Source organism: Eschscholzia californica, unplaced genomic scaffold (assembly GCF_041429995.1).
Source record: "Eschscholzia californica isolate CP2 unplaced genomic scaffold, dmEscCali1.0.p SCAF_2, whole genome shotgun sequence".
Taxonomy (NCBI): Eukaryota; Viridiplantae; Streptophyta; class Magnoliopsida; order Ranunculales; family Papaveraceae; genus Eschscholzia; species Eschscholzia californica.
In genome coordinates, this window is record NW_028238309.1 from 2,505,288 (window position 1) to 2,531,568 (window position 26,281).

At 37.6% G+C, this 26,281-nt stretch overlaps 4 protein-coding genes across 6 annotated transcripts; all 4 read right to left on the reverse strand.

Annotated features, from left to right (window-relative positions):
- Positions 1–1,859: 1,859 nt before the first annotated feature.
- On the reverse strand, positions 1,860–4,042 carry LOC147555223 (small ribosomal subunit protein uS19-like). Its single transcript, XM_086663390.1, has 4 exons — positions 3,842–4,042; positions 3,599–3,741; positions 3,437–3,494; positions 1,860–2,305 (listed from the first exon to the last, which is right to left on the reverse strand). Exons 1-4 carry the CDS (start codon positions 3,842–3,844, stop codon positions 2,057–2,059), a joined length of 453 nt encoding a protein of 150 aa, XP_086519516.1. The 5' UTR covers positions 3,845–4,042; the 3' UTR covers positions 1,860–2,056.
- A 1,658-nt stretch (positions 4,043–5,700) lies between these two features.
- On the reverse strand, positions 5,701–10,016 carry LOC147555224 (calmodulin calcium-dependent NAD kinase-like). 2 transcript variants are annotated; one of them, XM_086664124.1, is made up of 9 exons: positions 9,820–10,016; positions 9,447–9,615; positions 9,091–9,314; positions 8,780–8,841; positions 8,373–8,597; positions 7,669–7,795; positions 7,035–7,354; positions 6,670–6,814; positions 5,701–6,171 (listed from the first exon to the last, which is right to left on the reverse strand). In XM_086664124.1, exons 1-9 carry the CDS (start codon positions 9,832–9,834, stop codon positions 5,887–5,889), a joined length of 1,572 nt encoding a protein of 523 aa, XP_086520250.1. In that variant the 5' UTR covers positions 9,835–10,016; the 3' UTR covers positions 5,701–5,886. The 2 variants fall into 2 exon arrangements, with proteins under 2 accessions (XP_086520250.1, XP_086520251.1); XM_086664125.1 differs by lacking the exon at positions 9,820–10,016 and having other exon boundaries at positions 9,451–9,615.
- Positions 10,017–10,656: 640 nt separating this feature from the next.
- Positions 10,657–17,072, reverse strand: LOC147555225 (uncharacterized). Of its 2 annotated transcripts, none has more exons than XM_086662202.1 (7): positions 16,629–17,072; positions 14,886–15,242; positions 14,641–14,772; positions 12,470–14,552; positions 11,651–11,766; positions 11,405–11,508; positions 10,657–11,288 (listed from the first exon to the last, which is right to left on the reverse strand). In XM_086662202.1, exons 2-7 carry the CDS (start codon positions 15,235–15,237, stop codon positions 11,181–11,183), a joined length of 2,895 nt encoding a protein of 964 aa, XP_086518328.1. In that variant the 5' UTR covers positions 15,238–15,242; positions 16,629–17,072; the 3' UTR covers positions 10,657–11,180. The 2 variants fall into 2 exon arrangements, with proteins under 2 accessions (XP_086518328.1, XP_086518327.1); XM_086662201.1 differs by lacking the exon at positions 16,629–17,072 and adding an exon at positions 15,447–15,832.
- A 1,265-nt stretch (positions 17,073–18,337) lies between these two features.
- Positions 18,338–22,098, reverse strand: LOC147555226 (uncharacterized). The gene is made up of 6 exons (XM_086663899.1): positions 21,365–22,098; positions 19,989–20,145; positions 19,604–19,780; positions 19,411–19,494; positions 19,134–19,215; positions 18,338–19,027 (listed from the first exon to the last, which is right to left on the reverse strand). Exons 1-6 carry the CDS (start codon positions 21,727–21,729, stop codon positions 18,594–18,596), a joined length of 1,299 nt encoding a protein of 432 aa, XP_086520025.1. The 5' UTR covers positions 21,730–22,098; the 3' UTR covers positions 18,338–18,593.
- Between the last annotated feature and the right edge of the window lie 4,183 nt (positions 22,099–26,281).

Consider the following 26,281-nt stretch of genomic DNA (forward strand, 5'->3'; position numbering starts at 1 on the left):
TGACTAAATCTAGACTGTTGAAAGATAAATATCACAACCGCCACATTAGTTGGGTAACTTCTTTTATCAAAATCTTTTGTGATTATAGCACATCCAGGAAAACACGCTTACACACGTAAGGGCAATTTTGGAAGTGAAATTTTGAGTCTAAGAGTAGGTAGACAGAAACAGATAAAAAAGAGTTAATTTTGAATTTATGAAAAATAGAAGGTAAAAAAGGAAGCTAGTCACAAACTAGGGGCCAAAAAAGAAATACTATAACTCCATTGGTTTTTAATCAATAGAGGAGTGATGATAAGGGTGAAGCTATTTTGTGGTTACTCTAAGGAAGATGTAAGAATACTAAGTAAATTGATTTTCATCTCATAATGCCAATCTCTACTATATATATAGCCAGATGAATCATCTATTGCTTGAAAGAAAAAACAATCTAATTATGATATTTGTAATTTCATCCACAAGAAAAAAGGAACAATCACCTACTGCATACCAAAAAAAAATGTTAAACCCATGTGAAAAATGGGTTTGGTTACAAGTTGAAAGTCGATGCGGCAGGCTCCCAACGGACCAACTCCGATGAAATATAGATAGGCCGCCCCGAGAAAGCCGCCCTCGTCGTCTTTTGGTTTGTTATCGGTCCCATTTCTTCACATTGCGCAACTGATAACCACAATACCATAGCATATTATTAGTTTGGTCAACCATATGCATTTTCGTACACACCAAATCTAAATATTTTGTTTGATCTAATTTAGCTAAAAACAAACAAAAGGGTATTTTCGTGTCCTCAAATCGGATGAGTTTCTTGACAAAATATCAAATCCATAATTTATTTGCGTGGAGTTGGTATGTTATTTATACTCCTACTAATTATAGGAACTAATTTGAGAATTATTCAAGTATTCCTAGGGACTGATGAAGAAATTAATGCTAGTCGAGTCTGGATTTGAGATAAAAAAAAAGTAGTACTAGTATTCTAGAGAGAGTATAGTACAATATTGGCTCATGAGACCCCCTGATAAAATTAAGATTCGAAGAAGATAGAAGGTGGAAGATTAAGATCGTATGGAGTCTGGTACTTCTGATTTTCTTCTCTCAGTTCATTTCTCATCATAATCATTTTCTCTTTTTCTTTTCTAATATCCACTAAAATCCCCACCTTTTTCAGTCATAATAATCTGAGAAGATCCGGTGGTGGCTTGAAACAGATTCCAGTTGTTGTGTTTGTCTCCAGCGCCGTCGTATAATGATGAATATGATGTCCAATAATGTTTCTCTGATCCAGCAGCAGCAGCAGCAGCAGCAGCAGCAGCAGCAGCAGCAGCAGCAGGTATATATCCATCAGGGAAGTTAGTTATAGCTGTAGGTCCTATGATATGTCTCGCTGCTTCATCTTAAGCTAAAGCTACTTCTTCAGCTGTATACAAAGGTCCAAGACATTTCCTAGTTTCTTCCATTGAATCTCAGTTAAATTTCGTCCACCATCCCGACGTTGTCTCCATACACCTCTATAATATGTTTTCATCACCCCCGGAACTACCGTCGTCGAAGCTGTCGCCATATGGTGATCATGATATATGACTCCGGTGGCTGTGAATGGTGCTTGGTCGGCCATTATCAAGTAGTATAAGACAGGTCAGGTCATTCAATCGTTTTAGAGAGAGAGAGAGAGAGAGTGGAAAACGAGGGAGTATAAGGGGCAGGTCGGGAGGTTATTCGTTCACACTGCCTGCTGCTCAAGTTTTATACTAATGAGTACCCACAACTCTCTCTCTTAATCAAAATTTATCAACAAGTTATCAACTCTACTCACTAGGGTTATCAAGGGATTTATGGCAACAGAGTAGCAGATTTGCAAATTTTTCAAAAACCTTCTAAATTCAGATTAATTCACCCCGAATGTGCAGACTTAAAGCAACAATTTCTTCATATCATAAAAAAAAAACTTCTAAGAGTTGAAAACTCTAAACAGATAGAACAACAAATCCGATCATCTCGCTAAGAATATAAAGAGTGTCAAAACAGTTTCCGTTGCAAGAGCAGTACCAAAGAAACCTCATTTGAGAGGAATGAACCTGGAAGAGTGGGTAGCACCAATACCAGGACGCCCGTGCTTAACCGGTTTGTACGAGATTGAGAACTCTGCAAGATAGTGGCTGATCATTTCAGGCTTGATTTCAACCTGGTTGAAGGTCTTGCCGTTGTAGACACCAACGATGCTTCCAATCATTTCAGGAACGATGATCATGTTACGGAGATGAGTCCTTACTGGTTCTGGTTTCTCACCTGGAGGTGCCTCTTTTTTCTGGTCCAAAATAATCAAAACAAACAACAATAAGAGAAGCGCTTAAAGCACTACAAATAAGTAAACTAAAGGTAGTTTACTAACATTTGGAATGAGACGTATAAGGTGCTTACTCTAATATATGAAGGAAATACACAACGCCGAAATTAAGTTAACATCAAACCCAAAAACTAAATTAACATTGATATTAAATGAAGAGAAATTAACAACCAATATTAAGGCAACAAGGCCAGTCATTGGTCGCAGAAATTAAGTTAACATCAACCCTCTGCATTAGAAATCGGTGACTATGCTCGACTGGGCGGTATATCCAGGAGCTAGGTACCATTTGGTCGAAGGGACCTCTACTCATTTCATAAAACAACAGCGACTAACCCGAGTTGAGCTAGTCATTAGTGGCCAATTTAATCTATTGGCTCGTATACAAAGTACTAATGTGGTTAGTTTATTCTAATTATATCTGCAGTGTTAGGAGTTTTGTCTACAAAAGGGCAACAACTATATGTTTGTATAACAATGACTAAAATACTGAAAGTCGTACATTATATTAGAACTGTAATGTGGTTGTAAGGTAATCTGTGTTGTGGGAGAGTTTTGATACTACAATTGGAGACTCAAAACCAAAAGTTTTTTTCCAGCATATTCACCATATGAAGGTTCTTTCCGATGTCTTATATAACCTCCACTTCAATTCCTCTAAAAGATATATCGACAGGTTTACTATATTTTCCTACTTGAAATACAATATCGAAACTAAAAGAACCGTAATGATATTTCTCGTTCTATCTAATCATATGCCTTTTTCTATCTAATTATATTCAAAGTCATTGCTACCCTAACAATTGTATCCTGGACATGAATAATCTTTCCCATCCGAGGAACCACATTCATGAAAATACAAAACCAAATCACATTTCTTGTTTAATTGAACTATGTTAATACCCAAGTTCAAATCCCATAATATTTCAAAATTTCAAACAAGTAGCAAGGTGTAAACAGAAAACCTAGCTAACTCTTCAAATCCCTTAAACCCTAATCCACTAAAAATGGGGCATTGCTCATTTTTCAATTACTTGTTAGAAATTCAGACAAATAAACAACAATTAAGGCATGAAAAAGTAAGAAAGTTACCGCCTTTCGAAGTTTCTTGATAAGTGCCATAGGCTTCCTCTTCAAACCTCGTTGAAACCTAAAAATAAATGAATCAAAATACAACAAAAATCAAATCATGAATCAAATTTTTCATAAAATTGCTCAAAGATTTGAACTTTTTTGAAAAGAAGAAAAATTTACCTTCTACGAGCCCTAGCGGGGAAGAGCTTAACAAGTTCATCAGTAGACATATCAAGCAAAGCATCTAAATCAACTCCTTTGAAACTGAACTTACGGAAAGTTCTCCTCTTTGGGGCATCTACAGCTACATCTGTTTCTGGATCCTGAAAAAACCCCAAAAATGGGAGAAACAGTATAGTTCAATGGTAACATTCAATTAGGGTTTTGAAAATGAACTTTAATTCAAGGGTTTGTTGAACTCACCATGACTGCAAATGAAGAAGCGAAAAGATGGAAACCCTAAATCCGCTGCTGTAGCTCTGAAAACTAACTAAAATTAGGGTTCTGAACGATGAAGAAAAGTAGGATTTTATAGGTTGGAGTTGGAGGGTTAGAAGAAGAAGCCCAATAGGGTTTTGGATTTTGACATTCCGAAGCCATGGTGGTGGTGGTGGTGGTGCGTTTAAAAATTCCTTCTCGATATCCAACAGATGGATGGGCTTTATGGTTTGGTAGTTCCTCGAGTGGGTGATTGGCGCCCACATGAGCCCAACCCCATTTAGTAGAGTATTTAGATGGGCCAGGTTGGCCCGGCACAAACCGACCGAAGACCGGGTTGAGCTTTGAGCTTGTCGGGCCATTTCGACTAGACTCGAGATTTGAGTCTGCCATGCCATTTCGACTACACTCGAGATTGGAGCTTGCCAGCTCATTTCGACTAGGCATGAGTCCCGACCAAAAGCTCATACCTTCCGAAAGCCCACCTAGTTGGCCCATAACCCATTAGGCACCAATAAGTTGGACCAACACGATCCAATCGGAATGACACCTCTAGAAGGTGAGTATTTAATGAGCTGTTACTATAATAAGAATTCTTTCAACAAAAAAATTACATGATCTTTTCGTTCCACCACTCTTTGGTGCAACGGTTGGACACCCCCCTCTCACGCCTTTGAAGTCGTGGGAATGTGTCTCGGTGGAAGCAGATTGCTATCAAGATTTATCCCATGTAATTTAGGTAATATATTATAAAGTAAATATTGTAATATATTTGTCGGGCTTTAGGCCTCTTTTATTTTGCCGGGCTTTAGGACACTTTCATTATGGTTTAAATTAGGCGGTTATCGTGCTCATCACATCTTCGTGATGTATCAATGTCTTGTAACGACTAACATAGATCGTAGTTGTTTTCTAAAAAAAATTAATTTTTCCGCAAAGGTACTAATAGTGACCTCAAAAAAAAAATTATCAGTTCGTGAGACGTATAGTAAGACAGAATGGCCCTTGTTTTCATGATGCAAATTTCCCTCTTCGCATTTTATTTACTCGTGTAGTCTTCTGTCTTTCTTGAGCGTGACAATTATTGAACTAAAAAGGGAAATTTGGCCAAAACTCCCTAAAAACTTTGGCCTTTGGTTAAAAAGGATTGGACAATTTTTTATGGGCTTCAGCTCCCTGTGGCATTTTTGTAAATTATCTAATATAGGGAAAAGACAAAACTGACCTTATTGCAAACTAGTTTGCAAACCAGTTTGCAAACCAATTTGCAAAGCAGTGCAAACTAGTTTGCAAGGCAAACCAGATTGCAAACTAGTGCAAACCAGTTTGCAAACTAGTTTGCAAATCAGTTTGCAAAGCTTTGCAAGGCAAACCAGATTGCAAACCAGTTTGCAAATCAGTTTGCAAATCAGTTTGCAAAGCTCTGCAAGGCAAACCAGATTGCAAACCAATTTGCAAAGTAGTGCAAACCAGTTTGCAAATCAGTTTGCAAACTAGTTTGCAAAGCTTCGCAAAATCAAACCCTAACAAAATAAGTAACTAAGAAGTAAGATTATATAAAATGTGAGGGTTTTTGGAAAATCTGAGGGTGTTTCTAAAATTTTCCTTTATACAAAGGTCAATTCAGGTATACAAAATTAAGGGATTTTTAGAATTGTCCTTCAAGCCTATTTCCAAACTTTTCATGGTGCCTGGAAGGAAAAAAAGATAACTTGTCTTTTTGACAAAAAAAAACAAAAAATTGGGTCTCCAGCCCAATTTCCTGAACTAAAAACCTCTCATCGCTTTTAGACACATGTATAATGTCTTTATCACTCAACCAATTCTTACGGGTCCGTTTTCAATTTTTTTCTAAAAAATTGATTTTTATTCTCTTGAAATCTATGTACAATTAAACTTGTAATAGAAATTTGGAACTAAAGAATTTCCAAAAAAAAAAAATGTTACAGACATCTATCTCGCTTAACAAAAATTTAGCACAAAGTTAAGAACTAGACTGGACCCAATTCTAATGGATCACTAATCTAATCCTAATTTTGATTCATGTTGTTCTCTGGTTCTTGTTCTTGTTGATTTTCTGCATTCAAGATTGCAGTTTTGAGTTCTTGTTGTATAAGTGTTCTTGAAGGTGATGACATGATGCTTTTCCATGAGGAACGAGGCTTTGTTACTAGTTCATAATCATCTAGTTGTTTGTGATTATATAGTTCATTAATGGAGTCGGCTTCTTCATTAAGTACACTTAGTCTCCTTAAACAATTGATTTCTTCTGGATCTAGCAATAAATTGTTGTCACCATCTTTCCATCCTATCAACTTCACAACATCAAATCATGTCAGTACTCAACCGTAAAAAAAAGAAAAATACAAATCATCATAAGACAAATCTTACGTACGTAAAACATTCTCAGATGATACGTACGTTTAACTGATACAAAAACATTCTAAGGTGATGCCTACGTCTAACGGATACAGAAACATTCAAAGATGATATGAGCTCAAAATGTAATGATTCTTGTAGTATTTAATCTCACATTGTCTAACAAGATTCTAGAAACGTGGGTTACAAAAACCTTTTTCCCTTAAATATCGGTTAGGTCATTTGGGTCCAATCGACTAGACTGGTTAAGTGAAGAAGCCTAAGGTAGTGCCCAAAGGCTGAGACGAAGACATTTGTAATTTGTCTCGTATTGAGACAAACGTTACATGATACGGTCAAATTGACCTAGTCGGACGGGCCAGGCCGGACCCAGACCACCCATCTCTACATGTCTAAACAAGTAGGATGACTCCTATATATTAGTGAAAGATTACCTTAGGTTGGACTCCCATGGCATCACTGCAATAAAGCCTAGCATTATCAACTAGTTGTGAATATCTAGGAAAAGCCTTTGCAAATCTCTTATGAGATTTCAATTGTGAGTTCACTCTCACTGCTCTTCCCATTAGTATAGCTCTCCTGTCAAAAACCCAAAAGACGTATAAGAATCAACCTGAAGAAGAGGTGTCGAACGGGCGGGGTTTAGGGCTAAACATCTTGGCCAAAAAACAGGGCCACGGGCTGGACTCAGTGGCCCAGCGTGGGCACGTTCCAGGCCGAGCTACCCAGCCCACTTTGAACCTCTAAAATGAAGAAAGCCCATAATTTTCCCTTTAAAAGAACAAGTACTATTTCATACCTCAAACCTCTAACAACAGCAAGATAGGCATCACAAACAACTCCAACCATCTCTATTCTATATGGTTTTCTTTTCCCTTCTTTATGTTCTTCATTTTCTTCTCCTACTTGCTCCCAATAATTTTCGATTACAGTTCCATCTTCGATTGTTTTATACCCGACCCCCATTCGATAACGATGACGATGAACATTTCTTGCCATGGCAATAGTTTGCTCGACGAATGGCTCCCATGACAGTGTACCATCCATTATCACGTCTCGCCCTTCGTTTAATGCCGTAACGAGAAGGGATGAAGCTGCATCTGTTGATGATTTATGGACCTGTTTTTATCCATTGTTATCAAATTTAGTTTCAAGAAAAAACATCTGAATTTGTAGGATAGCAAGGTCCATATAGTTGCCTAAATTGTTTTTTTTTTTGTGTTGGGCCTATTGGAAAATTGCCATCCAACATCTAACTGTGGGTGGGGTCTTGGGCCTTCCTTACCCCAAATTACTCTTGGGCCACTCAAGCAGTGCGATTTTTTTTTCTCAAGGTGACCACCACCCTCTCCGGTAACTAATGTGGAACTAACCCAACCCAGGCCCATAAAAATAAGTTTAGATGGAGAAAGCGAGCGAGTGAGAGGACGAACCAACTCGGCAGTTTGGAGCATATCATGGTGTCCACGAGAGCTAAGAGCTTTATAAATGACATCGGTCTCTTTGAACGCATCTGCCTCCACCAACACCGCATTCGCAGATGCTCCGGACCAAAATGATCTGTTGCATCGACATTCCAATTATTCAACAAAGTCAACTTCAATGCAATAAAATCTTGAGAATTTACTCAGAAGTGTAATATGAAGCATAGGGGGCCCAACTTGGACCTGGTCCAGTACTAGGTCAGCCTGTCAGCCTGAGCCGCCTTAATGAGGCCGGATCCGGGCCAGGCTATTCAAACCCAAAGGTTAGTTTGTAAGCTTTATTTTGGACAATGTTTATACTTTCTTTGCATTGGCCTAGTAGAAAAAGAAAGCACTAGGGTTCTTTTAGATAATACTTAATAATAATGCCCACTAAAAATATTTCTTTTAATTAATAATTCAAGTAGGATATAACAAATGTGATTGATTGTCCTTTTTTTGCTTTTATTTTTTTATTTTGAGTATTTAATATGGATTTGAAGTATTGCTTGTCAATGTCAAATGTAGCAAACATGTATACCACACCTTTTAATGACAATTTCAATTATTATCTTCAAATTTTTAGTTAGAATTTCTTTAAAATAATTAAATAATCAACAACCATTCTTTTAACAATAAATACTCCAATAATAATAATAATAATAATATCTTACTCATTTTGGAGAATGTCTTTAAGCACAGTACTTTTTCCCGCACCCATTCCACCACCCATGAGGAGGAGGACGGGGCTCCTCTGACTATGAGCTACTGGTGCCATAACATCCGTACAACGTGACTCATCATTTCGTGGGGTTCGTATCGCCTTCATTTCCTCAACCAGTGTCAAGAATACTCTCGCTACTTTTAAATCCTTCGTAATTCTCTCGAACCTTTGTTTTCTAATAACATCACGATAAATCAAATAACTATAAGACAATAGCAAAGTCAAATATGCATATTGATAATCAAATTAAATTTTGCCTTAATATGAACTTGGCCACTTGGGTGTTTGATTATCACAGGAAGACATTATCAGGAGTAGCTAACCTAGGTGAATCGAAAATAAACAAAATAAACTCACCTCGTAGCTGCCATGACCATGTTTTTGAGCTTTCCTGGTGGCTCAGAATCTACATTTAATACCTTAAAAGTTACCAAAATTGGAAGTTAGATACTAGGACTTCAATACATATATATGTAGAACAAGAGTGATAGTCCGTCTGATCATTATCCTGGCCCAATCCTGATCAGGGTATACCGCTAGGTAGGATTTAGAGAGAAAGTACAACACTATCTTTCTCTAAATCTTGTCCAACCACATACTAAGATACAGGTGAGTATTGCGGATGGTCATAGTCCCATTTTCCTATGTAGAGAGAGAAAGTAGAGTACCTGACTAATCATAAGAGTAGCATGGCTCCAATGAAATGCAAAATAACCAAGTATGCACCTATCAAACTCCTCTAAAAGCTTCATATATAACAAATCAGCATCTTTGTTTTTAGCAAACAATCTATACATATTTGCTTCAACTCCTTTGCTTTTCTTCAAGTATTCTTCTGCCAATTTACCCACCTCTCTACATTCATTTGTGTTCTCAAATCCAATCTGTCTTGCTATACAAACACAATATGATGTCATCATTACTCAACTTAAAAATGGGTAACTAATCAAAATTCCTCAACACTAATCTGTTCTTAATCTAAATTAAATGATTGGGTATTGAAAATATATAAGAGAATAATTACCTACATATTGGGAGAATTTTTCGAGTTTATCGACACGACCGGTGTAAGTCAAGTGTAAACGTGGGACGATCTTATCGATTGTTCCGTCTCTCATTGAGTTCTTTCGGTTGTGCCGAAAATGCATTACAATGACAATTATGGCTAATCCTATTGAAGAAGCTGTGAAAATCTGCAAAAAGAAGAAATTAATATTTGCTAATACTAGTCTTCTATATATATATATATATATATATATATACACATACATAATTGTTGATGATTAAGAAAGAGAATGAATGGAGAATAAAGAAAAGAAGGAGAAGAATAATATAAGATAAAGGGGAAAAGTCAACAAAAGGTGGGTGACTTTCATTTATTGATTTTCTTGACTTACTTCTTTGCATTGCATGACCTTCTTAGAAGAAAAAACACAACAATTCAAAGATCAAAATGTGTACAAATTAGAGAGAGAGCAAAAGTTTGTTGAATGCAGAGAATGAGACTTTTAGAGAGAGAAAGAGAGAGAGAGGAATCTAGGAGAGAGAAAGAAAATTGGCATCTTTTTTTGGTGTAATTGATATCTGGGTCAACAATTTGTTAGTGGTTAAAGACATACAAGCCACTTATTTTGAGTAAATTTTGGATGGAGCAATGATATTAGAGATTTTTCCTTGTTTTGCCCTTTGGATGCATATTGATTTTTTTTTGGCCCAAGTTATTCTTATAAGTGCTAAAATAGAAAAATATTATTGGACGAACCCACATTCTAAATTGACTTAAGTTAGATTTCAAAATGTCTGATGATCTTGATTGATCTTTTCTGTCTTACTCGTGTACATGAAATGATTTGGGTTGGTTGTAAGATTCAAAAAAGTCAGATTTAGAAAATGAGAAAAAATTCTAATCTTTTGATCATCCATATAAAAGCGAAAAACACATACCCTTCTTTCTAGCTAGGGATTAAAGACTGCAATATATATGAATCTATATTAGACTTATAGGAGGAAAACGGGGAGGAAAGTGGACACTCATATAAAAACACCAATATATTTTTTCGCCCTCTAAACGATAGACTAATGTTCTCTTTTTTTTTTTTTACCCCATTGTGGGTCAAAATCAACATATACAAGTGTTTATATCAATCTACATTATGATAGGACCATGGTCGGAAAAATATCTGTCCTTAGATCATCTTTACGCAGCTCAAATAATGCGTATAAGCACAAGTCAGTAACAAATAAACACGCTTTATTATAAGAAATATGAATACAATCGTACATACAACCCCATACGAAATCGACAGAAACACTCTAAAATTCAATAATCGATGATGTTTGAGATCAAGCACTGAATAAATTATTATATCAGCGAAGACAATGTACTAAAAAGCACTTTCATTTCAGTCCGAATAAGATTTAGACAAGAGCTTTAACATATATAGTTTCAGACGTGTTTTGTGTACCTTTCTGTATATGACCCAAATCCTTGTTCTCTCTTGATATGGGACAGCCTGAGTCCTTCAGCCATTGTATGAGAAAAGTAATTATAGGGAACTAAAAAACGGCAGACTTTCAATAGAAATCCTATGTGGATTGCCTTGATTCACAGTTTAGTATATCAAAATCGTCGGAAACATGAATTACAATAATCCACATAAGATTTCTGCCTATAGCCTGCATAGTTGTTCTTGTTCCCTACGAATTTTTCTGTATGAGAATTAGGAAGAAATGGCCACAAGATTGAAATGGTCATCGTCTAAAAGCCGAGTTTCTGTTTCTCTTCAAATTTTTCTTTTAAATCTTCTTCAGACGGCATTTGTTCACCAAATCTTAGGATTGCACACCACCAAGCCATAAGTTCATCCTGTAAAAAAAAAACAAATATATTTCGGCTTTAAAAGGTAAGAACCTAAAAGAAACTTACACAAGTTGTAGTAAGTTGTTGTTGGATATGGCTAAGAAATACAGAAGAGTATTTACCTCAGTGTAGTCATGGTTTGAGACAAAACGACTTTCTATCGAGCATTTGAAACCAGCAATGTTCACAAATAAGGGAAGTTTGTGACTACCAAGTGATTTCTCTCCTGAAGTTCAAGATCAAAGTGTAAGGTAAAATAGGAAGATAAATAACCCTTACATGAAATGTAAGAGGATCAATCAAAACCACAAACTTAACGAAACGAGACGATTCAAGTTTCTATCCGCGTAAAACAGTAGAAGATTTACCACTAATGCATGCCACAAAGTAACCTGTTCCCCCTGCTCCCTCTTCCCAGTTTCTGAGTCGCAAACGGAGGAAATAGCCATCAAGACAATATAGCGACGTCGGGGATTTGGTCCATCTAAGTTCACAAAACATGAAAAGTTGCGAATATCAATAACATAAGCTTCATTATTAAGAATTTTGAGTTCAAAAGCTAAACTTCAAATGCGGAGACAATGATTAGAGTAAAAAAAAAAACATGCAGCTTTTGAGTTGAAGGCATTTGAACCGATATTTAACCTCTAAAAGACTTTCAAGTTTATGCAAGTAGAAATACATGATTTTAAATTCTTCATGTCATGTTTGGTATAGGTTTTGGTCTTAGTCCCACATTGATTATGGGAAGGGGTGGTTGTCACTTCATAAGAGTGAGGGAGACTCACGTCTTGAGCTAGCTTTTCGGGGTGAGATAGGCCCAAGACTACTTTGGGCCACCACACCAACAAATGGTACCAAAGCCCAGGTTTATCGAAGTCTTTCAAATCCATTGCAGAGGGGAAGATAGCCTTCCAGGTTCAATGCGTGAAGGTAAAATTGTTGGTGTTAGTCCGGCATTGGTCGTAAGCAGGGGTAGTGGTCACTTTATAAATGTGAGGGCAAGCCTCGCCTCCTGAGCTAGCTTTTGGGGCGAGATAGGCACAAGACCACTTTGGCGCAAGTAAGGCCCATAGTCCACACCCATAATAGGCCCTTCATGTGGATGCAAATCATAAGCAATTCAAACAATACGCTCATTCAAGGAGAATAATACTTCCGAGTGGTAGTGAAAGTGGATTTCTTACTTGAGAATATCGGTGCGTGATAAACGAAGTCTCTTTATGGCTTCAAAAGTCCCTCTTGGTACAGAAGGAATATGCCTATTAACATAACTGCAGAAATCTATATTCTGTTTTTCTCTCAACACAGTCCCTGTAAAATTTGTCCTCCTTGAAGTTCCATCAGAGACCTTCTCGATTTGCCTCGAACCCATACCACATTCATCAAGGACCATGGTACTAGTACTACTATTTGTTCTTATATCGACATCTTTACCAACCTCAACTTCACTGTCTACTATCGGATTTTTCGTATCATAATGACTTTCTTTTCTTTTCGACGTGTATGGACATGCAATACCCCAATGGTTAATCTGGAAACATCGAATACAAAAGCAAGATGATTCATCCTTTCCATCATATTGGCTAATTTTATGCAGAAGATTGTCGATTTCGGATCCAGTTACTTCCGCACAGTCTTGTAACTTGTGACCCTTGATGCCACAAAAGAAACAAGTTGAGGTTTCATGGCTTGCGTTTCCGTCTACTTCTGATGGTATAATGTGTCTTAGGGAATCCAATCTTCTTGCAAATCCAGAAGCTAAAGCCTCGGAATTTTTGAATCTTTGAGAATGGTTAACCGAATTTAACTTAGACTTGTGTTTCATCTGATCAATATGTTCTCTTCTTCTGAACATGAAAGAGCTATTACGATTTGGTACGTAATTCTGAATGTTCTTACTTTTACCATCTATTGAATCTTTCACGAAAAGTTTGTACCTATCTTCCAAATCATTCTTGTCTTTCGGAGAAGTTTTAAAGTTTTGATCACGAGAAAGAATCTTACGCTTAGGGACCTCAGAGGATAAATCGAAATTCTGGTGAAATTTTAGTGAGCTTTCCACGTGGCCGGAAACTTTCGGAGCAAACCGAGTTATCCATAAGTTCCCAAGAGGGTCGCTTGTGTTGGTACAATTATTGATTATCTTGCTTGGATTAACTGAACCAGATTTAGAAGCTTCTTTCCCTTCAGAGGGAGATCCTGAATCATTCCGGAAAGAGGAACCAGATGAGATAAGTCCGACTTTCTTCGGGTTGCATGTCATGTTGCTTAAGCTTCCTGATGTTGCATTTTCGTCACGCTCAACTCTAATCTTTTCAGGGAACATGTTCGGCGGAGCTGAAGGACCTTCGCCAGCAGCAGATATTCTCTGGTTGAATCCCTCATTTGATAACAAAAGTTGTATACCTTTATTATCACCCGATGAAGGAGAACTATTGAATTCAGATACCTTCATTTGCGGCTTCGAACTAGGAGAGTATAATGTCTTAAAAACTGTTTCGAAACCCGTACTTGTTTCATTATTATTATACCCACGATTACTTCCCATAGTAATAGCCAGTGAAGGTGTATCATTTGGAACAGAGTTTGATAATCCTTTGACCATATTCGATATCCAATTCATAAAAGAATTGTCCTGTTTATATAAAGATCCAAAATGAGAACTTTCATGGTCTTGTTGCTTCATTTTCTTCCTCTCGAGAATCGATTGCTGGTCAAAGCTCCATTTTCTCTTTTTAGATGATCGTAACCCCGTGCTATTGCAACTCTCGACACTCTCATGGCTGTCATCCTCATCTTTTAAAATCTTTTCGTTAACTTCTTCATTAGACGGAACCTTTTCCTTCGGAACTTCATCGCCATCTGCAGAGGCCTCGACTGTTCGTGGAACTTCGGTTGTTGGAAGTAGTCCTTCATCAGCAGGTTTTTGTGCTACGATATCAACTTCAATACTACCTTTTTCCTCCAGATTTTGTAGATCATTTTCGGCAGTAAATTCTTGCTTCCCCAGAGAAGGGATAGATCGAGTTCTAGTATTTTCATCATTGTCGTCTTTTTCAATATATAGAGGTAATTCCTCCTTGCTTCCATTCGACGCTTTAAGTGCATTTTGAGTATCGAAAAGCTTATGTTGTTTAACTTCAGAAATCACAGATGACAATGCTTCTTGTGTGCCGGCTATATGACTATCGTCACGAGCAACATCCCTAGCTTCCACAACAGGTCCAGAACTCGATCCTGTGTTTGCACTTCTCCTATTATCAGGATCTGCACATTTACAATATTATATATTAGAAAGTTCCGAAGATGCAAATTAACAAGGATTATCAATAGAAGATTGTAGTCACTCGTGTACCTGATAAAGAAGTTTTTTCAGTTTGGGAACATATGTCGTTTTCTTTCTTGTTCAAATGATTACCTTCTCGGTCAATTCTTGAAGCCGATAATTCCCTTTTACTGGTCATTTCTTCCACACTGCCACCTGATCCTGTCAAAACAATTTTAGATCGAATTTTTCAGAACTCACAAGACCAGGGTATAACCGTATAAGCACTGATAAATTTGTTGAAAATTGGTATGTTTTGGTAAAAATAATCATACCTATATCGTTTGATCTCTCACGACACGAAGTGGAGAACTTTTTATCAGGTAAGCTAGAATCGGCACATTTAATACTCACTCCTTTACGTGGAGACCAAACTAGTTCAGATAAAGGGGTTGCTGTCGCGAACATCATTTCTTCTTTCGAACCTGCATTTGCACCTGTACCTGCACTTCCCACTGAATCTTTACTCGACCCTGCCTGAGTGCTTTGGTTGCCAATACCCATTCCAAGTCCTAATTTTGTAATTGGTTCATCATTATTATTATTCAGCGGTTTTCTTCCCCGGGATAACTTTCTTTCAGTTGGGAGTCCTGAAATTCCAACTGATACCAGAGCTATCCCTTCCATTGACCCTGAAAATGCATGTTTTTACCGTAAAAAACAAAACTATCAAATTTTGTTTGTCAAACACAACGATTAATTGAGAGCGAGCATAAGATCGGAAATTATATAGATATTCTCTGTCAGAACTCGTGACTGAATAGCTATCTACCTATTCGACAATCGGACCAACAATGGATAATAATTCACACATTGGAGATGAGTTATGATAATACCTAGATTTTTTGTATAGGGGCTCTTACCCACCATTGATTGGTTTATGTGGATATGAATGAGTCCTTAATGTCGGCCCCTACCGGAAAAACGCATTAAAATGAGTAATATGTATAGTGAAAGCCCTGCAAACTGGTCCATACACAGGGTCCACCAATTAAACTAGTCGAATAGGAAGCCCATGATCCCATCGATCGAGCTTTCTAGACAGGACTCTGAGTGCATATTGAGAAAGGTCAACGTCTCATCAAAACAAAATTAAACCAAGAGGAAATGCAAAGAAGGCGCCCGGAATTTGTGATAGGGTCCCGGTCTATTGTTATCCTTACCATGACCTCCCAACTAACAAAGACATGATGTCTTTCATCTCTTTATGAGAAAGGACCACATGTATTAAAGATGCCTTGATTTTCGGGAGTAACTCTACCATCCTCTTTTTGGATCATTTTAGGATTCTCTTCATCTTTCGTCCCAATATAAAAAAAAGGCCAAGGGGAGAAACTACAAATTACCAAATAATCTTTTGTAATTGGTATAGGACAGATCGGGAAACAAACGGATAAACTCATCGTGTTCGTTCTAGGAATTGTGAATCGATGACGAAGTGTTTCTATGGACTTAAACAAGCAATCAATGTCAAGATCAAATTTAGTCCTAATCTAGCCGTTCTCTTTGACCGCGTGACGAAAAGGATTAATCTAGAGGTCAAGAGGTATCACTCTCATATGAATTAACATCAAATGTTAGTAACAAAGAGTCCAATTCTTTAATTTATTAAATTTAGAAGGTACTATCATAATTCAAATAAGAAACTTGACACATCACATGAATATTATACCTTTATCACCATATAAATACTAAACTAGGGTTTCTCAAATCCTACAATCTCAACGAAGGATACTAAATCATTCACATAACCCACTTAAACCTTCTACTTGAATCCAAATTTAGTCTTCAATTAGAATTTGAGGGAATGGGGTGCCCACTAATTACTTTCCATTAGACAATTAAGTGATCAATATGAACTCTTGACTAACATTCACAAGATAAACTAAAATATGAAATATTTGGAGAGAAGATAAACTACCCACAAATTGAACAAATATTTGAAGTAATGGATCAAAACCCATGAAATTTAAAAGAATCCATTAGAAGAAAATAAAGGATTTTGAATTCCAACTTACCTATTAAGTCTTCAAGTCATTGATAATTTCAGATTGTGAGCTTAAACTTCTAACAAACTAAAAGTAGTTTATATGCTCAAGGAAAGACCTTTAAAAATCAAACAACACCCACCCACTTATTAGATAAGAAAATCTAGGAAGTGTTGCTTATGACTTGTGATAAATGAAAGAGAGAGAGAGAGAGAGAGAGAGAGAGAGAGTTGTGCAAGTTGGGATTGAAGTGAAGTTTTTGTGAACTTCAGTCTCTCACAGCTGAGGGCCAAGATTCATTAGAGGTTAAGAGGTTGCCACGTGGCAACATGTGGTGCCAATAGTGGTAACACTTTATTATTCTTTTTGGGACATGGAGATGGAGGGGATAAGAGAGATTCTATAACCAACAAGTTGGGTATTTGTCATTTTACCACTTTCCCTCACACTTGTGCAAAAATTTGCACTCTTCTCAGCCACATGAGGGCTTCTTATGGTGTTTTATCAGTATTTTTTGCTTTCACTTGTACACTGGAAGGCGTCGCTAAAAGTGTAGTCAAATGCATTCACAAGAGGTTTGCGTAAATAGTACTACAAGTGTCGACGCTACGGCTCGCAAACTCCGGTTTGTAATTTAATATAGAAATCTTTGATTAACAATAGAATAATATATATTTTGCATCATATCTAAGAGATTCCCGTTCAGACCAATAAATAATATTACCAATACATTGTGAAAGATTTGCCAAATATATCGTAAGAAATGTAAAGAAGTATCTGAAACACCATTTTAGGTAGAACAACAGATATTCTCGAAATATTAGTTAAAAGTAAGACTGTCACAGACTTCTTGACCAAAACTTTGGGTGTAAACACAAAGAATAAGACATTTCTAATAGAAAGAATAAGACATGGAGAAAACCCAATCTTTGCGATGGCTAAGAAGATATTTATAGAGAGAGAAACTCCAAAAATTATACTAATTATTGAACTACCCCAACGGTAGACGTGTGATTGAAATTGATGGAGAGTAGAGGTTAAGTATATGGGGTCACAGTACAAAACCACTTGCATAAGAGTTGTAACATACCTCTCTTAGGGAATGGGTCCACTCTAAGGTCTTATATGGAGGAGAATTATACAAATTTGTAGTCCCCCTAAATGTCCATTAGGGTTTTCCCCATCCATGAAAGACAAATTAGACAATGATCAGGCAAATGTGGTACCAATTTACCTACCCTTTTAATGAACTGGACCAAAGTCTGCACACTTAAGCCGGTCGGGATTCCGCCCGTCTAAGGTCAAGCAGAATATCAACTTGTATCAACCTTATAGAGTTATAGTACGATTGTAACATTCCCTTCACGAAACTGATACGAAAAAAAAATCCCAAAATTTGACCTTACAAGAAAGTATTTTTTTTGTCAACGATTGATAGCCCAAGTGGTTCCAAGGTGTTGACATAAACTCCAGAAAGTCCTGGAGGTCCTTCTTTCGAATCCCAGAGAAGGTGGAATCTTTGGTTATTTGAATTGGGATTATTAGGGATAAATAATGTAGTTGGGCTTTAGGCCATTGTCTAGTTGGATTATAGGCCCGGTCTTGTTTGAGTTTGAGTAGGCGGTTATCGAGCTTATCACATCTATGATGTATCAATGCCAAATGTAAAACTAACGTAGATAGTAGTCGACTTCCAAAAGAAAAAAAAAAGTACTCTTTTTTACAAAGAACAAAAAAAGTATAAAATAGCTGAAGTACTTCCATATACAAGAATCCTGCAGATATAAACAACCTCAGCTACACTTCCTAAAAAGATAATATGAACATTTCTATCATCTTCTACATCAAAATTAATGTCTAGACAATCACCATCTCTATGAAGGAAGAAGTATTTATAAACAAAATATAGGTTGGTTTACTCCAATGATATCGGTCAAAATTACCGATCGGTAATCTATGCCGAAGCACCCTTAACAGGAGGGAATAGAAGAAAACTCACCTCCTTCCAAGTCTTCGGGCTGCTCCTAATAACAGTGCTTTTCCTATCAGACCTGTCTGAATTCCACAAACCAGAGCCACAGTTCCACCAACAATCACCCATCTCCAATCAACACCATGATCTTCCTTGTTTTGAAAATTTACGGTTCCATCGTTCTCTTCAACTTCGGAAACTGTATCTGGAGAATCGGGGCTGCTCTCAGTAGGGATCTGTGAAGTTGGTTGGGCATTACTCGGGCCTCTGCATAATGGTGTATCAGACTTCCAAGCAGCCTGGTAAACTCTCATTCCAGAATGTATTTTCTTGACGGTTCCCCACATTCCATGACGAACTCCCAACTTTGCTACATCTTTCGGTATCCCCATGTCTTCGTAATGGACAAGAGAAACTTCACATGCAGATAATTCCCCATCCCCTTTTCGTGATTCCACTGCCAATCATTGCTAAAATATTAAATATCAAACTTAAAATGAAAATTAGCTCTTTGTTGGATAAGATGATTTGACATATCAAAACATCCAAGTGACAAGATTTACCTGGTTTGACAATCCAGCTTGAGAAATAATGCTCCACTCGCCTTGGTTTATCACGCTTTGGTATACCTGGATATGGCACACCCTGCAAATATTTGAGGTTGTTATTACAAGTCAAACACTCGGACTGAGAAAACAATGCAATTAGGGTCATGTTCTTGAGATCAAGATATACCAAACTAGCACAAAAATTTTCCAAGAAAGACACAAGAGACTAATGCAGAAGAAATTCACACAAGTAGAAGCTCAAGAAGTTAAAAGGAAAGATCTCTGCTTATACCTTCGTCACACAGTAAAATGTTTTTCCAGATTCCCATATACGTCGACCAATAATATATTCTCTATCGCTGCAGAAAAATGGGAACTGCAAATGGAAGACAATCAAATCAAAATAGTGAACTAAAATAGAGTCAAATCTTAGAATATGAATGAGAATCAAAGGAAAAATTACGCAGTTAATATATATCTCTTACCTTTTTAATCCAGTGGACAACACTTGTCCCTTTATGAGGATTTTCTTCCAGTATTTTCACATAAGCAAGCATAGGATCCCATTTAGGCCTGTACTCATCATCCCAGAAAAAATCTCTAACCATCTCAGGAGTTGCATCCTCATAAACAGTTCGGCTACGATAAACTGTTGGACCTCTCTGATGAAAAAGAAGTATACAATGATCACCAAAATAACAAAATACTACAATAAATGCGATGGAAGACCTAAAGATTACTGCAAAAAGAACCAAGGGTTTGTATATTCTTATCTTTAAGCTTCGAAAAGAATTGAAAGGGTTTATAAATGCTTTCCTTTCATTTCCGAATTTCTCGAAGTGATTCATCTATCTAATTGGGGAAGGGTACCTCGGGTTCGTATCTCCATGCTTGGTATGCCATATTAGGAGTGCTATGTCTCATCATACTTTGCCATGCAGTATCTCCAATTTTACCTTCCAAAAGATGCTGTAAATGTTCTACATCCTTCTCTGTAACAACTTCATCCTCTTCCACTTTAGCTTCACTGGAGAAAAATAAAGAACTACCTTACGATTTTGCAAGAAGCTCCACGACAACTAGCTACATTTGATAGCTAAGCAAACAAAAAACTTATAAATATAGGTTCATAGTAATTTTCTCGTGATTCGACCACAAGAAGGTACATTGCTAGGAAAACAGAAGAGTTGGCGGAACAGGGCCGAGCACTCAAAATTTGAAGAGGGGAGTGCACTTCCAACAAGGCAACAAAATCCGCCGCTCTTTTGAGAGGTTTCTGGCATCTAATCATGCCATTTAAGATTTTTTCTAGTGAAAAATATATATATATATATATATATATATATATATATATATATATATATATATAAAGTCGTGAAAGTCACTAAATCTCATTTGTGAAAAAAATGTAATTTTCTTAAGACATGGATTCTCTATTATTGTGTCCCCAAACTCCAACAAGGTATAAGATTTCGAATTTGGTATGAACTTTCTGTCGCTGAGATTAGAAATATTTCACTTAGTGCGTAAATAACCATGAACCCGGGGAAGTGGATAAATATGCAGCAACTGGTGAAAACAAGACAGATTAGCTTAACATCAAACAGAAAGACGACAAGAGGTCGGTGTACTAATTACATAACGACAACATTTTAGTAGATCCCCTGACATCAAATTATCACCTCAATGAAACGACGTGGTTATACTCAATGAAATCACTTCATTCCATATTTTAACAAGAATATTGGTACAATATCTTGATCATACCAAAAGAACAACCCAATAAAAAGAAAAAGTTTCTTTATATTCATCTTTTTCTGCAGAGAAAGATTATATAGACACATTTCCAACAGCATTACAATCTAAAACTCAGTTCATGGAAATCGCCAAAGAACATAGTTTCCTCAAACTTCATAACAATCTATAACCATCTAGCACCAACCCTCAAATTCGACATTCTCGACTAAAAACAACTAGAACGAAAACAGAACAAACCCAAAGTTCATATCAACAAGCCGAACAATCTACAACACTTTTTGACTAAAAATATTGTCAAGATTAGATTTTTCATATACCATTCTTGCATGCACATCAAAAACCCATAACCTCAATATTATAACTCAAAACCTAATCATCAATGGCTTCAAAAAGAAAACCTAATATAATGCGTTTGTAACTAATACCCATTCATCTCCATGCAAAAACAATTGAATAAAGAATGAAAAAAACCATTAAAACCCAATTACCTAAAATTGCTATTCTGTTCACCGGACTGAGTTGACTCCGATTCAGAAGTGTTATCATTTTTCCGACCATTAAACTTAGACCAAACCCTTCTGGCAAGAGAGAAAGCAGAAAATGCAGCGGTAAAAGCTAACCAGAGTCGACGAGCACCGAATCCCGGTGGAGCAGTAGTCCAAAGGAACCGGAGTTTGCCTCTAAGACCTAAGAACAATAGACCAGTCCAACGAGGTTTCCAAGACCATCCGATTACTAATCCGATCATGACCGCAACCCAAATCGGTACCATGCATAATAAAACGTCGAGTAATGTATCAATTATAGCTGGTTTTTTCATGGATTCCATGAAATCTCTGTAAATTTCTTCCATTTTTTTTGTTGTTTTTCAAAATGAGAGAAAAAAAAAAAAGAGAAACCCAGTAAAGAAGAAGATTGAAAGGATCGAATAAACAAAATGGGTAAGAGAGAGAGAGAGAAAGTTTTTGTGAGATCCAAGAGGGGAGCCTGCCTGAAATTGAGTACCCAAAGAGGGAAAAGAGAGAGAGAGTTGTGGATAAGATAGAAAATTTTAGAGAGAGAAAGTTGTAGAGAGAGAGAGAGAGAAAGGTGGAGGAGATGACCGGTGGAGAAAATGGACGTGGCGAGAACGTTTCGCGGCGTTTAAAGAGGAGGAGGAGGAGAAAAGAAAAGGGTTTATCTTATCTACTAATTAAATTGGTAATCTCTTACTACTAAAATGAAAGACTATTATCTATGGAATTATGATTTAATTCACTAGTTTATAAAACCCAAATGTCTTAAAATCAAGCGGGTGAAAGATACATTTTTATTTTATTCGAGTCATACCTATAGTGGTGAATGAGAAGTCAGTTCCAATTGACTTAGAAGACAAACTGATTTTCAATTTAAAATTAGGTCGTTTACTTTATTATTGATAATCTTCATCACTATCTTGGATCACGACCACCTTTGATTACAACCACCTCCAATCACCACCTCCTGTTAATACCTCCGAACGTGACTATCACCACTGCCCTTAACCGTACTAACTACAACCACTCGTGTCCTCCACCATCTCCTCTAGCACAACCGTACTAATCACACCGACTACAATCGTTTCAGAATTTCCAACCACCACCACTATACTACACTACCAATTTTCTTTCTCTCCACCCAATCCGGATAGGTGACTGCCTAAGGTGGTTGTGGCAGATGGTTATAGACTTACGTGGTGTTTGTTTTATTATATGCGTCTGAATCTGAATTGACTGACCTCAATTGGCCGAATCTGAATTAGCTTAACCATTTTGTCAATTAGAGATTAGAAAATGTTAGTTTTTGTATGACTTGTGAAGTCTACTCTGGCCCGTATGACTGGCTGGTTTGGGTTGATTTTGAGTCCAATTGAGTCAGACGTTTCACATTCAGGTGAGTGGAATTCAGACAACGAGAAAAAACAAGTAGTATCTTCGATAAGGATATCATTAGGCCATATAGGACTATTTTCAATAGTAAATAAATAAGAGATAGTACCCGAGTTTCTCCTCATTATTGCTGTGTGCATAGCAGTCATACCACAGGGACCAGTATGAGCAGAGCTTGAGCATGCATCTAAGATCTGATGCACACAATCATGCCACCCCTTTTCAGCAGCAAGGTAAAGGGGAGTCTCACCGGCATTGTTAACAGAGTGTTGATGATCTGGGTCAGCTTCCGTCAACTTTTTCACTACTTCAAACCGATGAATCCTTGTTGTTATTTTCCATCCTCACCATATGTTGCACGGAAAGAGAACTAATTGAGACTGTCCCAACTCCTCCACCACCACAAATGTAGTTTTTGGTATGATGAATGAGAATACCAACTATACTAGACGACCCTAATCTTGAAGCAATGTGTAGAGGAGTATCTCCTTTCAAGTTTTGTATTGTAAGGAGTGGACATCTATTACATATCTCTTCTACACATTGCATTTTTCGGAACAAAACCGCAATATGAAGGCTTGAGTTCTTTTGGTGTTGCGTTGATAGGAAGGAAAGGTTGTCTGAACTTATGAGTTTCAATTGATTAATATCTCCTGATGATATAATATGGTATGTATTTGAATCCATCTTTGTTGCAAAAACAACCTACCAACGTGTTGAGAAAAATAACTACTCTTTATAGGTGATCAGTCTACTTAGAGTTTTTCTCTAATGCGGAAAACCAGGACCTTGGATGAAATGGTGAATAAATCGAACATAACCACGAAGCAAATAAAGAATAATGACACACAAGATTTATAGAGGTTCGGAGCAAGTCCTACGTCCTCTTTCAGCCGCACCAAGCAAATCCACTATGAATATGAAGTTACAACTTACCCGAATTACCGTACATAAAGTCTAGTGTACTCCCCGGTTACAAATCTCACTACAACTCTCACCCTCACACACTTCTACAACTCTCTGATCTCACACTCTATCTTTATCTCTTACTTACCAAAGAGAACTTAGAAAATGGGATGCAGAACTTGTGAATGGGTATGGCTATTTATAGCCTTCATTCACCGCCCGTAAGATCAACCAACCATAAATGCTTGCCCCATTTTTTCTCCACCCATTAATGCCAAGGTGCAACTTTTCTTCCTTAAGACCAGGAAGGATGGGAAGGCAAAATAGGGTGGCAGTAGCTTACTAGCCTTTTGGACTTTTAGTCCAAACTATTAACTCATATTTGACCCCACCATATAACAATCTCCCACTTGGGGTCAAATAAACCCGTGACCTGGAGTTGTAGAATATTCACCTTCATCTTTCAACCTGGATTGGTGCTAACACAACCTTCTTGATGCGGCTATCCGGCTCTCTCAGACCGAGAGACCTACTGAAGCCTTGCAGAGCTTCAGCTTCTCAATTGTGACCCCTTTGGTAAACATGTCTGCTGGATTCTTCGAACCAAGAATCTTTTCCAGTAGTAGCTCACCATCTTCCAGAAGCGACCGAATGAAATGATAACGAATATCTATATGCTTTGTCCTCGCATGATAGGCTGAGTTCTTGGCAAGATGAATAGCACTCTGACTATCACTGTACAAAATACTATTCTTCTTCTCGTGCCCCAACTCTGCTAATAAACCTTTCAACCATATCATCTCCTTGCTTGCTTCTGTCACTGCTACATACTCTGCTTCAGTTGTTGACAATGTTACCAGCTTCTATAACCGTGAGTTCCAACTCACTGCAGTCGATCCCAAAGTATAAACATACCCTGTCGTACTTCGCCTTTTATCAAGGTCACCTGCGAAGTCTGCATCTACATATCCGCTTAAAACAGAATTTCCACGTCCATAGCATAAAGGTACATTTGTGGAACCTCTCAAGTACTTGAGAATCCACTTCACCGCTTCCCAGTGCTGCTTACCAGGATTGCTAGAATACCTGCTCACTACTCCCACTGCATGGGCAATATCTGGTCTTGTGCACACCATAGCGTACATAAGACTCCCAATGGCTGATGCATATGGCACACCTGCCATAAACTCTTTCTCCACATCTGTTACGGGACTCTGCAACTTGGAAAGCTTGAAATGACTTCCAAGTGGCATGCCGACTGGTTTGGCACCTTCCATATTGAACCTCTTTAGAACCCGTTCAATATATTCAGCTTGACTAAGCATAAGTGTACCCTTAGACTTGTTCCTGCTGATTCTCATACCAAGAATTTGTCGAGCTTCACCAAGATCTTTCATGGCAAATTCACCTGCCAACTGATCCTTCAAGTTCTTGATTTCCTGTAGAGATGTTCCAGCCACTAACATATCATCAACATACAGTAACAAAATAATGTAACCAGAATCAAACCTTCGAACATAGCAACAATGATCTGCGTTACATCTTGAGTATTTATTCCTGAGCATGAAGTTATCGAACTTCTTGTACCATTGCCTTGGGGCCTGTTTTAAACCATACAAGCTCTTTTGAAGCTTGCACACCATCTCCTCCTTTCCTTCTTCAACGAACCCAGCTGGCTGCTTCATGTAAATTTCTTCATCAAGGTCTCCATGAAGAAATGCTGTCTTTACATCTAGCTGTTCAAGGAAGAGATTTTCTGAAGCCACTAACCCGAGTACCACTCTGATTGTTGTCATCTTCACAACTGGGGAGAATATTTCATTGTAGTCGATACCTGGTTTCTGCTGAAACCCCTTCACTACTAATCTCGCTTTGTAGCGAATGTCACCATTTGCTTCAGACTTTCTCCGATAAACCCACTTGTTCTCCAATGCCTTCTTACCTCTTGGTAATTTTGCTAACACCCATGTGTCATTCTGCACAAGTGAATCCATCTCGTCTTTCATGGCAAACTCCCACTTGCTTGAGTCCTCGTCCTGTAGTGCTTCATCAAAATTTTCTGGCTCACCATCATCTGTCAGTAACAAATGATCCATCACATTAGCATATTTTGGATTCGGTTTTGGTACACGTGATGATCTCCTTGGGATGAACACCGTAGATGTCTCGGTCTGAACACCTGACTGGTCCTGTGGAGCTGGCGGAGAAACTCCCACTGCTTGTGGAGTGTCTCCCTGTTGCATTTGAGATTCCTCATCCCCTGGAGTCTCTGCTTCTTCCACCACTCTACTAGTCATCCCTGTAGTATCACCCATGTCAACATATTTTTCTTTGTCGACTTGAGTAATTGATCCTTCACCTATGACCTGTGTTGCATCCTTGTCCTTGTATAATACATCTTCATTGAAGGTTACATCCCTGCTCCGGATTGCCTTGTGACTTTCATAGTCCCACAATTTATATCCAAATGCATCACCTCCATAACCAATGAAAATGCATTTCTTTGCCTGTGGCCCTATCTTTTTCCTTTCTGTAGGATTAAGATGAATATAAGCAACACATCCGAAAACTTTCAGATAAGAGAGGTTTACC